Here is a 16,152-nt window from a genome sequence, read left to right on the forward strand (position 1 = left end):
AGCTCCCGGATCCCTCAGTGAAAAAAGCAGGGTGCTGACTGTGCGGGCGCCTGGAACGTTCCAGAAGATCAGAGTTCATCTGTGCAGAGGGTCGAGACCAGCTCTGGGCTGGTAAAAAGCTCTGGAGGAGTTCACACTGCTGTTGCCATGGGGATGTGCAGGCCCCTGTGTTGCCAAGTCAGATGTTTTTCAACAGAAGCTGGGAGTTTTGATGTGGCGTCTCTGGATTTCTGAAGGTTGGACACTAATTTAAAACAAAAAAAGTGTCAAACGCCGAAGAGTCCAAACTGAACATATTGGTGGATCCCATGGGGCCCAAGGGCGGGGAGTTTGTAGCCTCTGCCCTGATGCTTTGCGGCCACTTGGGGAGCCCATCCAGCTGGCATGGGTGACCGGGTGCCTACTTTAGGCCAGGTGCTGGCCTGGCGCTGAGCCAGTCATTAGCCTGGCCTTTGCCCTCCGGGCTCCCAGAGGGAGCCTAACATTTGCCCTTTACCTTCATCCCGGGGATCCGGACAGAATTGCTTTAGTGGAGGTGTGCACAGAGGGCGGGGCCCCACCGAGGGCCCCTCCCAGCCCCTTTCGGCACCCCGCTACGCCATGACCTTTGTCTGATTCCCTCCCCGTGCTGAATGTGTTCCTACTGGCGTCCGGCAAGTCCCAGGAAAGCCAGGTGGCCTCCAGCCTGCCTCAGTTTCTCTCTTCCACTCAGGTGTCCGGATGGATGACTTTTCATGATGTTGGCGTTGCACGTCTGGCTGGCTCCTCCTTCACCGCTCAGCTCTGCACAGGGATCCCCCTGGACCCCTCAAACTGAAGTAGCCCACTCGCACCTCTCCAGATGCCGTTCTGTGTTCTGTTCTTTGCTGCACTTACCGCTACCGGAAATGTGTTGTGCTTTGCACGGAACGTGTTGCGGGTCCCTGTCTGCTGCATCCTAAGAGCAGGGACGCCATGTGTCTGGTGAAGTCCAGAGGACTTAGCTTGTCCTCAAGAACTATTTCGGGCACAGGAGGTTAAATAAATAGATGAGCGGAGGGTTCCATTCCATCTTGACGGCCCAGAAATGATGCTAAATCCACCCGCCACTCAGTGGGCAAATTGTTTACTGGCTGCCAGGGACTGTGCGGGCAGATGTTAAAATGACTTTGTCCACGACTTCCCTGGCGGTCCAGTGGTTAGGACTCTGCACTTGCACTGCGGGGGGCACAGGTTCGATCCCTGGTCGGGGAACTAAGATCCCGCATGCTGCACGGTGCAGCCAGGAAACCCAAACCCAAACCAAACAAAATGACTGTCCCCACCCTCGGAGAGCTCGCCAGCTCTTCACCCGGGTTCTAGGTGCTTCCAACAGTCTCCTCACTGTGCCCTAGATAATGCAAAACTCCATTCCCCTGTCAACAAGTCCTCTTCCCCGGGGTCTTGCCCCTTCAGATCTCCATCCAAGGTGGGGAGGGGACCCGGCTTTGCACCCTCACGATGTGCTCAAACTCCTTGGCTTGCCTCAGCTCCCGGGGGAAGCCATCAATGAGGAAGCCCCGGCTGTCCGGGCAGGACAGCCTGTGGTCACCGATCATATCAAGGATGACACCCTGGGGAGGGAAGGGGAGGCTGCATTCAGTGCCCAGGGGCGCCTCACCCGCGAGGTCACCTTGGCAAGTTCTGGTGTATTTGGAGGGACACCCACTGCTGGGGTCTCTGGAAGCACTTCTTCTTCTTTTTTTTTTTAAATTTTATTTATTTATTTATTTAATTTTGGCTGTGCTGGGTCTTCGTCGTTGCGTGGGGGCTTTCTCTATTTGCGGCGAGCGGGGGCTGCTCTTCGTTGCGGTGCGCGGGCTTCTCATTGCGGTGGCTTCTCTTGTTGCACAGCACGGGCCCTAGGTGCACGGGCTTCGGTAGTTGTGCCTCGCGGGCCCTTGAGCGCGCCGGCTCAGTAGTTGTGGCGCACTGGCTTAGCTGCTCTGCGGCATGTGGGATCTTCCTGGACCAGGGCTTGAACCCATGTCCCCCGCATTGGCAGGCAGATTCTTAACCACTGCGCCACCAGGGAAGCCCTGGAAGCACTTCTGAGAACGGGGCTCAGCCACGGTCCTCTGGGAGGGTGTCTGCCACGCACCAGGCTTTCTGGGCTCGTTTGCTCATCACTGTCACGAGGAACTGGGGTGACCTCCATCTTACAGTGAGGAACTGGGGGCAGAAGGGGCCACTGACATACAGGCCCGGCGTCACAAAGGGAATAAATACTAAGTTTACTGAGCATTTCTTAAGGGCCAGGAGCTCTGCCAAGCGCTTTATAGGAATGACGTCACCTGACCCGCACCCCAGCCTTCTGCGGGGGTCTAGCTGCTCTCCCATTTTACAGTTGAGGACACAGAGGCTCAGGGCAGCAAAGCAGCAGCCAGTGGCCCCAGACTCTGAGGCCCCTTGGCTCCCACAGGGCCTTCCCGGGAAGCTCCTCCTGATGTATGTCCTTCATCCCTCTGGGACCCCGCGCCTGGGACCTCTCACTCTGGGCACCAGGAGCCCCTGCAGCATGATGTCATGGATCTTCTGGCCCCGCCGGGTGCCTCGTTGGGCCTCCTGCCACAGCAGCTGGCCCAACCCCACGTGGCAGAAGCCGTACTTGGTTGCCATGTTCTTGCACTTTGTCTCTTGGCCGCAGCCTGGGCCGCCCATCACGAAGATGATCAGGGCGGACTTGAGGATGTCTGCAGTGCCCAGGCAAGGAGGAGGGAGAGGGCTTGGTGCCTGTAGGGGCCAGCGAGCGGGCACCACGGTGACTGTGTCCACAGCTTAGTGCGTGTACTTGGTGACACCGGACACAGGTCTGCTGGCGGAGCTGCTTCTGCCCTAGGGTGGCATCTGGGGGTGTGGGTCCACGCCCAGTGGTGTATCCAGGCACAGCATACATTGGTGCTGCTGCAGGTCGTGTGGATGAGGATGTGAACCCAGGCAGGCCAGGCCCTTTGCACGCAGCATGTCCTTGAAGCATCACAACGGCCCCATCATCCCATTTTACAGTTGAGGAAACTGAGGCCCAGAGAGGGGCAGGGACTTGTCCATCCCTCCCGTCTCACCCCATACCACCTTCCCCTTCTTTTACTGCATTCCAGCCCAGTGGCCTCCATTCTGTCCCTTGAACTCATCACCCCCTTGCTGTTGTCCCCCACACACACCGCTCCCCGTCCCTGGAATTCCCTACCCCAGTTCCCTTCAGGACACAGCTCACCCATTAGGTCTTCTCTAAGCTCTGCCCAAAGAGCCTCCCACTCCATCATTCCCAGTCTCAGAATCCCATTCCCCCCAGCAAAGGCCACGATCAGTAATGACTCTGCCTGTTTACTTGTTCTTGTTTGTCTCCCCAGCCAGACTCTGTACTCCATGAGGACTGGGTCTATCTGTCTTTCTCGTCCCTATATTTCTAGTAGTTGGCATGGTTTCTGACACATCGTAGTGGATGAGGAATAGATGAATGTCCATAACTATCAGACACATCTATGGAGTGCTGTAGTTTATGGTGCAGTTTTGGTGTCTTGCTTCCCTCCCCTTTTTCTTAGCCAACTCCTAGCTTAAACCTTCCCTCCTCCCTGAGCCCTCAGGGCCACCTGCTCTTTCCCTGTGGCAGCCCTGTGCCTCCTGGGTTGTACATACCACTTTCGGAGACTGTCTCCACCACCCTGTAATCTCCAAGAGGACAGGGAGCTGGTTTGCCACGTTCACCATGGACTGCCCAGAACCCTGCACAGCAAGCGCTAAAGTGGATCGTTGAATGACTGGCCCTGAGCATGTGCAGTTGTGTCACTACCACGGTGGGGGAGGAGGGGCGTGGGGGGTGGACTGGGCTGGGGTGGGGTACCTGTACTTTCCTGCCCTACACAGTCTCCTTCCCTTCCCCTCAGTAAGCCAGCCACCCCCGCGATATTACCCTTCTCCTGGGGCCTAAGGGGCCTGCCCATCTGGGGCAGCTTGGATTTGCACAGACCCATCCTGCCAGCAGCCCATGGGGTGATCGCGCCCCATCCCCACCTAGGCCCTGACCCCTCCTGGCTCGGTTCAACGTCCCAAGGGCCCCTGGCCCGATAATTTGGCGATCCGATAGGGTTACCCCCGGGATTAGGGGTAAGAAATGAACCCCAAAGAGGTTCTGGTAGTGCCGCACCAGTTGGGTGCGAAGGAGAAGGCCTCGGTTGCTGTGGTAACGCGGCCACCTCTGACTCACTTCCGGAGCGGAGCAGCGCATGCGCAAGGCGTCCAAGAGCTGGGCGAGTTTCTCCCTCCCCTCCCAAGATGCCTCCGGTGGTAAGTGGGACGTCACGTGGGGGAGGCGTTCCCACGCGGCGGGATGGGGTTATCGGCGCTATATATTGCGGTCAGCCAGCACACCAGGTGCAGAAAGAGTTGTCTTTAGCTCAGAGTCGGCTTCCGCGACGCGGCCTGCTGGAGAGTTTCGCTTCCGGTATAGGCGGCCGCGCAGGCGCAGGTGTGGCATGAGAGGCCTCCGAGGCTGACCGCTGGCCCAGCGCTGCCTCCGGATTGATTTTCCCAGGATCTGCTGTACCCCGGGCTTGGGGTCCTCGATCGGAGCCAGAGGCCCGACACTTTGAGGGTGGCTTCCGCGGGACCGAGGGACGCGGACCCCGGGGGAGGCGAAAAGGACGAGATTCGGACCGGACCCCGACCATCGCTCATCGCCCATGGCGGCCCTCGTAAGTGTGCGGCGAGGCGGTTCGGGGGTCCAGGTGGTGGGCTCTGTAGCCCCTCACTCACCGTCCTGCTTTCTCTCCCCTCAGGGCCCCAGCAGCCAGAATGTCACTGAGTATGTCGTCCGAGTTCCCAAGTAAGTCCCTGACCCTCACCTCCCCCTCTTCCCTCAAAAAGGGATTAAAATCTTCTCGAGCCTCCAGACGTGCCTGGCACCTCCTGATTCTCCTTCCAGGGCTGGGGTTGAGCTGAGGCCTCTGAGGCATCGCTCTTTTGAATGGAGTGAATGAATGAATGAGTACATTAATATATACAGTAAGACGCAGCCCCCTGCCTAGCATTCCCTCTGGCAGGAATGCCAACTGTGACTCTGCTGGGTGGATTCTTGTTGATCCTGCAAAATTCAGTTCCGGGATTTTCCTCCTTCAGAAGGCATTCCCTGCCTGCCCGCCCTCCCGCCCAGGGCTGAGCTCCCAATTATCTCCACATCTTGAGTTCCCAGAAATCTTTGTCCCTTTTTTCTGAATGTGCTTGGGAGTATGGATCCCACTTCCCTGACAGACTGGGAACCTCTGGGTTCTTTTATGGGTCCCCAGCATGACCGCAGACACTGAGGGCTGAGCCAGGAAGGGTTTACTGAGTGATTGAGCACTGCCTCTTCTTGTCTATTCCAGAAATACCACCAAAAAATATAATATCATGGCTTTCAATGCGGCCGATAAAGTCAACCTCGCTACTTGGAATCAGGTAAGTCCCAGTTCGGAGGGCGTGAGAGAACCCGATCTTGGCCTTAGTGGTTGTAATAGTTGCTTAGTTGTGATAGTAACTAAGGCTTAGTATCCTCAGCTGTCCCCAAGTGGAGGTAAGTGAGGCCAAAGGCCCAGGCTGAGCTGCTGGGCATCCTGGGGGTGAGATATGTCCTGCCCTGCAGGAGGCTTTCTCCTGAAAGGAGAAGTTGTGCTCACTGATGGGCATTTTGGACCGAGATTTATCTGGGCAAAGGAGGGGGCTGCCTCCTACAGATGATTTCAGAGCCCCCATTGCCCGAGGCTTTAGAAAGGTCTTTGGAAGCTGTCTTAGTTAGTAGAGGCTGCTATAGCAGCATACCAGAGACTGGGTGGTTTATAAACCACAGACACTTATTTATCACAGTTCCGGAGGTTGGAAGTCCAAGAGCAAGGTGCCAGCAAGATTTGGTGTCTGGTGAGGGTGTGCTTCCTGTTTCATAGCTGCTACATTTTCACAGTGTCCTCACCTGGCAGAAGGGAGGGGGACAGAGTTCTCTGGAATCCTTTATAAGGGGGCACATCCCACTCATAAGGCTCCACCCTCATAACCTAATCATCTGCCAAAGGTCCCACCCCAGATACCATCACACTGGAGATTAGGTTTCAACAAATGCATTTTGGGGGAATTCCCTGGTGGTCCAGTGGTTAGGACTCCACACTTTCACCGCCGAGGGCCGGGTTCAATCCCTGGTCGAGGAACTAAGATCCCACAAGCTGCGCAGCAAAAAAAAAAAAGCAAAGGCATTTTGGGGGGACACAAACATCCACCCATAGCAGAAGCCATTAATGGGTTAGAAACAGAATTGTAAACTGATTTTGCCACTGTGGGGTCGAGGGCAGATGAAGAGAGGACAGGGTGGAGGTGAAGGCTCTGGTCCAGGTGAGCCATGATGGGGTTTGGAGCAAACAGTTTATGAGAAGTGGTTGGATTCTGGGGTTTCTTTCTTTTTCTTTTCTCCTTTTAAATTTTTGAATTTTATTTACTTATTTATTTTTTATACAGCAGGTTCTTATTAGTTATGTTTTATACATATTAGTGTATATATGTCAGTGCCAATCTTTTTATTTCTTCCTTTCTAACTTTTTTAAAAAAAAATAAATTTATTTATTTTATTTTTGGCTGCGTTGGGTCTGTTGTTGTGCGTGGGCTTTTCTCTAGTTGCCGTGAGCGGGGGCTACTCTTCGTTGCAGTGCACAGGCTTCTCATTGCGCTGGCTTCTCTTGTTGCGGAGCACAGGCATGTGGGCTGCAGTAGTTGTGGCACACGGGCTCAGGAGTTGTGGCTCACGGGCTCTAGAGCGCAAGATCAGTAGTTGTGACGCACGAGCTTAGTTGCTCCGCGGCATGTGGGATCTTCCCGGACCAGGGCTCGAACCCGTGTCCCCTGCACTGGCAGGCAGATTCTCAACCACTGCGCCACCAGGGAAGTCCTCTTTCTAACTTTTCATTGGGAAATAATTTCGAACTTTCAAAAAGCTGCAAAAATTGACATAGTACAGGGCTTGCCCAGATCCCTTCACCCACATTCACCGAGCGCCTTTACGCCAAGCTGGTGGCTTTGAGCGCCCGCCGCTCAGCTTCGGGGGAGGAAAGGGTGTTGGTGGTGGGATCAGGCCCCCGGATGAGGGGTGTTGCTTCCTGTCCTCCCAGGCCCGGCTGGAACGCGACCTGAGCAACAAGAAGATTTACCAAGAGGAGGAGATGCCCGAGTCGGGCGCCGGCAGCGAGTTCAACCGCAGGCTCCGGGAGGAGGCGCGGAGGAAGAAGTACGGCATCGTCCTCAAGGAGTTCCGGCCCGAGGACCAGCCTTGGCTGCTCCGCGTCAATGGCAAATCAGGCCGGAAGTAAGTGCCCCTCCCGACCCCACTGCGCGGGGGCCCTCGGCTGAACGAACTTTCACGTGCCTGCTGTGCAGCGCGGGTGCCAACAGCCCAGGAGTGACAACTCATCCTCCCGCGAAGGGTTTTACTTCGGTAGATGAGCCGAGGGGGTGCCCGGGCAGGAGCTCTGAGGGCCGGGATGCCGGAAGCCCGGGCTCTGGTACTGCGGCACCCAGCGAGGGGCCACCTGGGGCTTGGGGGGTGGGGAGGACAGAGGTTAGGGGGGCGAAGGGCACTCGGGCAGGACAGCGAGCACGAAGGCACGAAGCGCCGAGCCCCGGGGACTCTCACAGCGCATGACAGCGACAGGGTAGGCAGATGGATGGGGCGGTGGGCGCCAGGCTGCAGCTGGACTGTGGGTGGGCTGGGGCCCAGGGGAGCCTGAAGGCTGTAGGCAAGGAAGGGGCACGCTGTAAGACTGCCTCCACTTGTGGGTGATGCCAGAGGCCAGGAGGGGGCTGGCAGTGGTTCAGCCCCCAGGAGGATTCTGGAGGCAAATCCGGAGGGGTCTGACTGTAGGGCCCTGTGCTCTTCATGACCAATCTAACAGGGTCCTTCCAGAAAGGACCGTGACATGTATAATGCAAAGGAACCCTAAACCTGCTCTGCAAGTTGGGGAGCCGTGCTTTCCGGATGAGGAAATCCAGGCTCAGACAGTCGAAGGGCCAGCCCAAGGCCTTCCAGCCTCAGATTCTGCTGGGAGGACCCAGGAGGTGGCTCTGGAGAGGGGGCAGGCCTGGGCTTGCAGGGGGGTGGGGTGGGTGGGTGTATGAGGGTGGGGCTGGTTCCTCTTCCTCTGGCCAACCGTAACCTTGAACTCCATGCAGGTTCAAGGGCATAAAGAAGGGAGGTGTGACAGAGAACACATCCTACTACATCTTTACCCAGTGCCCTGACGGGGCTTTTGAGGCCCTCCCGGTGCACAACTGGTACAACTTCACGCCGCTGGCCAAACACCGCACGCTCACGGCCGAGGAGGCTGAGGAGGAGTGGGAGAGGTGAGCGAGGGGGCACGACTGGAAATGAGGTGTATGCCCCGAACTTTGTTCCGGGTTGGGAGCTGGGGACTCAGTAGTGACCAAGCCGGATCTCACCAGCCCCTCAGGGAGCTCCAAGTCCAGTGGGGAGGTGGACCTGGGACCATCAGGGATGCACAGGGCGGTGCAAAAGCCAGGGATGGGGGAGTGGCTGAGCTGAGCCCTGGAGCAGGAATCGGTGAGCAGGGTGGGGTCTCCCTGGCCTACATGGCTTCCCCCGGGCGGGTCTCACAGCTGGATCAACTGCTGGTAGAATACACATAAAATAACATTTACCATCTTTAAACGCACAGCTCAGTGGCATTAAGTACGTTCACATTGTTGCACAGCCATCCGCCCCCTCCACCTCCAGAACTTTCTCCTCTCCCCAAACTGAAACTCTGTCCCCATGAAACACGGACTCCCCAGCCCCTCCCCCAGCCCCTGGCCCCCACCATCTACTTCCTGTCTCTGTGGATCCGACTCCTCTAGGGCCCTCCTGTGAGTGGAGTCAGACAGTGTTTGTCCTTTTTTTACCGTTGTGGCCTCTCCCGTTGGGAAGCACAGGCTCCGGATGCGCAGGCTCAGTGGCCACGGCTCACGGGCCCAGCCGCTCCGCGGCATGTGGGATCCTCCCGGACCGGGGCACGAACCCGTGTCCCCTGCATCGGCAGGCGGACTCTCAACCACTGCGCCACCAGGGAAGCCCAGTGTTTGTCCTTTTATGTCTGGCTTATATCACTGAGCATCATGTCCTCAAGGTTCATCTACATTGTAGTGTGTATCGGTGCTTCATTTTTAAAAAATTTTAGTTGTAGTAAAAAATATGTAAAATTTATCATCTTAACCATTTTTTAAGTGTACCATTCAGTGGTGTTAAGTACATTTACATTCTTGTGTAATGGAGCTTCATTCCTGTTTTTTTCTTTTTTTCTCCCAGTTTAATGGAGGTGTAATTGACATCCAGCACTAAGTTTCAGGTGTACGGCATAATGATTTATACACCATAAAATGTTTACCACAGTAACTTTTAGTGAACACCCATCATCTCATATAGGTATAAAATAAAAGAGAAAAAAAAGTTTTTCCTTGTCATGAGATCTCTTAGGGTTTACTCTCAATAATTTTCATATAGAACATACAGCAGTGGTAATTAATCATATTAATCATGTCGTACACTATACATCGCTAGTACTTATTTATCTTATAACTGGAAGTTTGTACCTTTTAACCACCTTCATCCAACTCCCCCTCTTGCCACTTCTGGTAACCACAAATCTGATTGCTTTTTCTGTGAGTTTGTTTGTTGAAGTATCATTGACCTACATCACTATGTTAGTTCCTAGTGTACAACCTAGTGATTCGATATTTCTATACATTTCAAAATGATCACCATGAGTCGAGTTGCATCATCACCATATAAAGATAATGTGTCATCGTTGACTGTGTTCCTATCCTGTACATTTTATCCCTGTGGCATTTATTTTGCAACTGAAAGTTTGTACCTCTTAATCTCCCTCACCTATTTCACTCATCCCCTCACTCCTCTTCCCTCTGGCGACCACCGGTTTGTTCCCTGTATCGGTGACTCTGTTTCTGTTTTGTTATGTTTGTTCTTTTTTTTTTTTTTAATTTCACACTATAAGTACAATATTTATCTTCCATATCTTGGCTATTGTAAATAGTGCTGTAATGAACATAGGGGTGCATATATCTTTATGAGTTAGTGTTTTTCTTTTCCTCAGAAAGACACCCAGGAGTGGAATTTGGGATTGTATGGTAGTTTTAATTTAATCTCCATACTGTTTTCCACAGTGGCTGCACCAATTTACATTCCCACCAACAGTGCATGAGGGTTCCCTTGTCTCCACACCCTCACCAACCCTTGTTATTTGTTGTCTTTTGATAATAACCATTCTGACTGGTGTGAGGTGATATCTCATTACAGTTTTGATTTGCATTTCCCTGATCATTTGCGATGTTGAGCATCTCTTCATGAGTTTGTTGGCATCGGTATGTCTTTTCTGGAAAAATGTCTATTCAGGTCTTCTGCCCATTTTTTAATCAGGTTGTTGCTTTTTCGATGTTGAGTTGTATGAGTTCTTTGTATTTTGGATATTAACCCCTTATCAGATATATCATTTGCAAATACCTTCTCCCATTCAGTAGGCAACCTTTTTGGTTTGTTGATGGTTTCCTTCACGGTGCAAAAGCTTTTTAGTTTGATGTTGCCCTATTTGTTTATTTTTGCTCTTGTTTCCCTTGTCTGGGGAGACATATCCAAAAAAATATTGCTAAGACCAATGTCAAAGAGTATACTGCTTATGTTTTCTTCTAGAATTTTTATGCTTTCAGGTCTTAACATTTAAGTCTTTAATCCATTTTGAGATTATTTTTGTGTGTGGTGTGAGACAATAGTCCCATTTTCTCATAGTCTTCTCTTCATTGTATATTCTTGCCTCCTTTGTCATAGATTTATTGACTACATAATGTGCATTCATTTCTAGACTGTCTATTCTGTTCCATTGGTCTATGTGTTTTTGTGCCAGTACCATACTGTTTTGATGACTGTAGGTTTGTAGTATAGTTTGACAGCACGGAGCATGATACCTCCAGCTTTGTTGTTCTTTCTCAAAGTTGTTTTGGCTACTTGGGGTCTTTTGTCTTTTCATAGAAATTTCAGAATTATTTTTTTGGTTCTGTGAAAAATGCCATTGGTGTTTTGATAGGGATTGCATTGACCCTCTAGATTGCCTTGGGTAGTATGGTTGCTTTAACAATATTCATTCGCCCAATCCATGAGCATGGTGCATCTTTCCATTTGTTCATGTCATCTTCAATTTCTTACAGTTTTCTGAGTACAAGTCTTTCACCTCCTTGGTTAGATTTATACCTAGGTATTTTATTCTTTTGGATGTGATTGTAAATGGGATTGTTTTCTTAATTTCTCTTTCTGATAGTTTGTTGTTAGCATGTAGAAACACAACAGATTTGTATATATTAGTTTTATAACCTGCAGTATCATTTATTAGTTCTAATTGTTTTTCTGGTGGTGTGTTTAGGATTTTCTGTATATAGTATCATGTCATCTGCAGACAGTTTTACTTCTTCCATTCCAATTCGGATTCCTTGTATTTATTTTCTCTTATCTGATGGCTGTGGCTAGGACTTCCAGTACCATGTTGAATACAGCTTCATTCTTTTTTATATACTACCCATGAATTCTGCTCCTGTTGTTAGATACAATCCTAAGACTCTCTTTATTTTTATTATTTAAAAATTTTTTTATAAATTTATTTATTTATTTACTTTTGGCTGTGTTGGGTCTTCGTTGCTGCACACAGGCTTTCTCTAGTTGTGGCAAGCGGGGGCTGCTCTTCGTTGAGATGCACAGGCTTCTCACTGCAGTGGCTTCTTCTGTTGCAGAGCATGGGCTCTAGGCACATGGCTTCAGTAGTTGTGGTAGACGGGGTCAGTAGTTGTGGTTTGTGGGCTCTAGAGCACAGGCTCAGTAGTTGTGGCTCACGGGCTTAGTTGCTCCATGGCATGTGGGATATTCCCGGACCAGGAACCCATGTCCCCCGCATTGGCAGGCAGATTCTTAACCACTACACCACCAGGGAAGTCCCCTAAGACTGTCTTTAAATGCAATCACATTTTTTAAAACTTTCATCACCACTGTAAATGGAAACACCAGTACTCCGTCATTAAAAAGGAGGCACACATGAACTACAACAAGAGCGACGGACGTGACTGTATCATATGGCCTGATTCTGTTGCCCAAGAGAGGCCCTGAGCCCAAGCGAGGTGCTGGGGCGTCAGCATTGCATGAGGCCTTCTCCTGAGGGACTCCGGGTAGAGCGGGAGCTGAAGGAGGGCCAGCTCTCCCTGTGTGATCCCAGGCTGTTGCTGCCACCCATGTGCGTCCCCATGTGCCGGGTCAGCTTGGCCCTCTCATCACCTACATGTGTCTGTGGTTCCCCTCTGGGCAATGCCCGGTGGAAGTGCAGTGCGGCACCTGGGACAAGGCCCAGCTCCTGGAGGTGGGCTCTGGAGCCAGGCCCCTTGTCAGCCCCTGCTGTACCCCCCCGCCCACAGGAGAAACAAAGTCCTGAACCACTTCAGCATCATGCAGCAGCGGCGGCTCAAGGACCAGGACCAGGACGAGGAGGATGAGGAGAAGGAGAAGCGTGGGCGCAAGAAGGCCAGTGAGCTGCGCATCCACGACCTGGAGGATGACCTGGAGATGTCCTCTGATGACAGCGAGCCCAGTGGCGAGGAGGGTGAGGCTGGCGGAGCTTCCATGGCTGGGGTGATGGGCACAGGTGCCTGATTAGCGCCTGGTCGTAATGTATCAAGGTGGCTGTGTGATGACTCAGAGAGGTTAATGCCCCCGAAAGGAAAACTTGGTTACTCACGGCCCCCTGGGCCCAGGAGCTCTGCCGCTTGGGGACGCGCCAGGGTTGGTAGGAGGCAGCAGGGAGCCACAGGAAGGCCTCGGCCACAGCCTCAACTGGGGTTTCCAAGGAAACGGCTTAGGACTGGCCAGTTTGAGTCATGCCAGTGGGCTCTGGGCCAAGGTATGGTCTCTGGCTGCCCAGGTGATACAAGGCAGGGATGGCGGCCCTGCGTGAGAGAGAAGTGGGTGGTGGGGGTGTGGGGTCGGGTTGGCCCGTGGGTGAGAGGTGCGCGCCTCTGGGCCGGCTCTTTGCCTCTCGGAGGAATCGGGGCCGGTCCTGGTGTCTCTCCCCACGGGGCAGAGGCCCCAGAGACCTCAGGTGTCATCGAATACGCAAGGCCTGAAGCGTGCCCATCCGAGCCCCTCCCCTTGTCTCCCCTTCCCCAGGCGGCCGAGCCCTCAAAGCCAAGAAGAAGGCGCCGCCCAACAAGGGGGGCAGGAAGAAGAAGAAGAAGAAGGGGTCAGACGACGAGGCCTTTGAGGACAGTGACGACGGGGACTTTGAGGGCCAGGAGGTGGACTACATGTCCGACGGCTCCAGGTGAGGCGGGCGCGAGGCGGGCGCGAGGCCCTGGGCCGGCCTGCAGACGCGCTCCCTCACCCCCTGCCCGCTCTCCGCCTCGCAGCAGCTCCCAGGATGAGCAGGAGGGCAAGCCCAAGGTCACCCAGCAGGAGGAGGGCCCCAAGGGCGTGGACGAGCAGAGCGAGAGCAGCGAGGAGAGCGAGGAGGAGAAGCCGCCCGAGGAGGACAAGGAGGAGGAGGAGGAGAAGAAGGCGCCCACGCCGCAGGAGAAGAAGCGGAGGAAAGGTGGGTTCGCCTCCCCCGACCGCGCCGCAGGGCCCTGACCTGGGATGGGGCTGGGGGGCGGGGCCTCCGCTCCTGACGCCCCTTCTCCGGGCCCCCCGTGCAGACAGCAGCGAGGAGTCGGACAGCTCAGAGGAGAGCGACATCGACAGCGAGGCCTCCTCCGCGCTCTTCATGGCGGTAAGGCCCAGCCCGGGGCGTGGGGGGACGGGCTGTCCCTCTCCAGACTGACATCCCCAACCCCGGTGTCCGCAGAAGAAGAAGACGCCCCCCAAGAGGGAGCGGAAGCAGTCGGGCGGCAGCTCCCGGGGCAACAGCCGGCCGGGCACACCCAGCACGGAGCCGGGCGGCACCTCCTCCACCCTGCGGGCGGCCGCCAGCAAGCTGGAGCAGGGCAAGTCGCCCCCTCCCGCCCCGCCCGCCCCAGCCTCTTGGCCCCGCCCCTGCCCTCCCTTTCAGCATCCCGTCTGCCTGCCCCCGAGCCCCTTGCACACGGAATCCTGGCACCGCTGGCCCGGGGTCCCCCCAGGGGTCCGGCCTCCCGGCCCCAAGGCTCAGCCCCGCCTCTGCTCCCACAGGGAAGCGGACCAGTGAGACGCCAGCGGCCAAGCGGCTGCGGCTGGACACCGGGCCCCAGAGCCTGTCGGGGAAGTCCACCCCTCAGCCCCAGTCCGGGAAGTCTACCCCCAGCAGCGGGTAAGTGGGCGAGGATGGCAGGAGCAGGGAGGGGGCTGGGAGGTGGGGGGGCCTCAGAGGGGGAGCCTCAGAGGGGGCCTTGGGGACGGAGGGCCACCTGCTGACACCCACCTGCCCGCCTCCAGCGACGTGCAGGTGACCGAGGATGCCGTGCGCCGCTACCTGACACGGAAGCCCATGACCACCAAGGACCTGCTGAAAAAGTTCCAGACCAAGAAGACGGGGCTGAGCAGTGAGCAGACGGTGAACGTGCTGGCCCAGATCCTCAAGCGCCTGAACCCCGAGCGCAAGGTGATCAATGACAAGATGCACTTCTCCCTCAAGGAGTGAGGCTCCCCCCCAATAAACGTGCTCTGTTTTCTAGAATCCGCGGGCTCTTGATTCCCACACTCAACCACCTCCTGTCCCACTGGCCATCTGTCACCCACCCTCTGAGTCTGAGGACCCCAGTGTCTTCTCCACGGTTTACTTCTCTCGGTCTCCAGTCCCCTGCTTATGAAACCTCTAGAACTCAATCTTCTCCTTACCCCTCGGCCTCCTCCACTGAGCTTCTGCTGGGTGATTTCTTTCAGGTCTTCCTTTTGACCACTTCTCTCTTCAGCTGTGCCTTATCCACCACCTAAACCCATTCAGTACTTAGTTTCACTCTCTGTTTTCCGATTCTCCAAGTTACCTTTGTTTCTTTTTCAGATCAGCAGGTCTGTTTTGAGTGTCTGGCCCCTTCTGGTTTCGATCCCTGCTTTCGCATTTTTAGTTTTAAGCATCCTTGACTTAACACAGTCTCCCTCACACTCACCTAGGACCTGAAGCTCACGGGCATCCTGCTGTATCCTGACTCCTTTTCACGACCTGTTCCCGTGTTTCGGGATCTGGCATGGTGGTCTCGTGGCCAGCTCGGGGCTCTGTCTGTGAGATTCGTGCATGATCTGCTTTGCAGGCAAGTCGTCCCGGATGATTTTGGCATATGCCCCCAGCAGAAGTCCTGTCCTGAGCCCATTTTAGGTGTGGTTCTGAGCTCGTGGCTCATGTCCCTACACGGCTACAAAATCCCAAACCCCCTTCTTGCTGATCTTGGCATCTGGCCCCTATTTTTCAACTTCCCAGTGATGTTTCTGGGGCTTCCCTTAGATTCTTTCAAGTTGGGTAGGCATTTATTTTATCTAGCTTTGCTAGGAGTGCTGTAGCAGGAGGGCTTTTTGAGTTGGAATTTGGCAGCAGGAGTACTTTTGAACCCCCGTTGGCGTGATCCAGCTGGGGGCAGGATGCCGGCCTTCCGTCTCGCCCAAGCTGGAGACTGCGGGTGGAAAACTTTCCCATCCAGTTCCACAGGCCTTTGGCTGCCGAGCACGAATGCCTGAGACGCCAGGTTAATTCCTAGGAATGTCCCAGGTCATTCCACCCTCCCACCCCATCCTTCCGCCAGGCCTTTTGTGAGAGAAACGATGGCCCCTTGCCCTGGCAGTTTCACCCCTGCTCTGCCTGCCACGTGGACCGAGGTCTAAGGCCTCCCCACCAGGCCGGGCCATGTGCCCCGGTGGTTCAGAGCAGGGGTCTTGCATTCAGCTTGACTTGGGTCCAAATCCCACCGGTGTTTCTTAATTCTGGGTGACTTTGGATAAGCGACACTACCCCCCCCCCCCCCCGCGCGCATCTGAAAGTGGTCTCAATAAACAGTGCAAGAAGAACAACCACACCAAAATCATTGAGGCGGTCCCCTGTGGGTGGAGTTGAGGTCCTCTCCAGTCTCTTGCTGATACAAAAGGCAGCGAATAACCCAGAGCTTGCATCTTGGTTCACCTGAGGA

The 16,152-nt window shown here is 54.5% G+C and overlaps 1 protein-coding gene and 1 non-coding gene across 4 annotated transcripts; both read left to right on the plus strand.

Annotated features, from left to right (window-relative positions):
* Nucleotides 1-1,160: 1,160 nt before the first annotated feature.
* Nucleotides 1,161-1,233, plus strand: TRNAA-UGC (transfer RNA alanine (anticodon UGC)). The gene has a single exon. It is a non-coding gene; the product is annotated as a tRNA-Ala (tRNA).
* A 3,034-nt stretch (nt 1,234-4,267) lies between these two features.
* On the plus strand, nt 4,268-16,025 carry GTF2F1 (general transcription factor IIF subunit 1). Of its 3 annotated transcripts, XM_067032955.1 has the most exons (13): nt 4,268-4,709; nt 4,794-4,840; nt 5,379-5,451; nt 7,143-7,336; nt 8,200-8,370; nt 12,487-12,671; nt 13,235-13,388; nt 13,474-13,655; nt 13,759-13,832; nt 13,908-14,046; nt 14,231-14,348; nt 14,474-14,639; nt 15,149-16,025. In XM_067032955.1, exons 1-13 carry the CDS (start codon nt 4,698-4,700, stop codon nt 15,530-15,532), a joined length of 1,899 nt encoding a protein of 632 aa, XP_066889056.1. In that variant the 5' UTR covers nt 4,268-4,697; the 3' UTR covers nt 15,533-16,025. The 3 variants fall into 3 exon arrangements, with proteins under 3 accessions (XP_066889056.1, XP_058919285.1, XP_066889058.1); XM_059063302.2 differs by lacking the exon at nt 15,149-16,025 and having other exon boundaries at nt 4,288-4,709; nt 14,474-14,714; XM_067032957.1 differs by lacking the exon at nt 15,149-16,025 and having other exon boundaries at nt 4,315-4,709; nt 13,477-13,655; nt 14,474-14,714.
* The last annotated feature ends 127 nt before the right edge of the window (nt 16,026-16,152 follow it).

This window comes from Kogia breviceps, chromosome 4 (assembly GCF_026419965.1).
Source record: "Kogia breviceps isolate mKogBre1 chromosome 4, mKogBre1 haplotype 1, whole genome shotgun sequence".
In the NCBI taxonomy this organism is placed as follows: Eukaryota; Metazoa; Chordata; class Mammalia; order Artiodactyla; family Physeteridae; genus Kogia; species Kogia breviceps.

Bases quoted from the DNA above. Each gene is read 5' to 3' on its own strand.
- GTF2F1 (XM_067032955.1), top strand. The intron at 5,452-7,142 runs GTAAGTCCCAGT...CTGTCCTCCCAG, and splicing joins ACCTCGCTACTTGGAATCAG to GCCCGGCTGGAACGCGACCT. The intron at 12,672-13,234 runs GTGAGGCTGGCG...CCCCTTCCCCAG, and splicing joins CGAGCCCAGTGGCGAGGAGG to GCGGCCGAGCCCTCAAAGCC.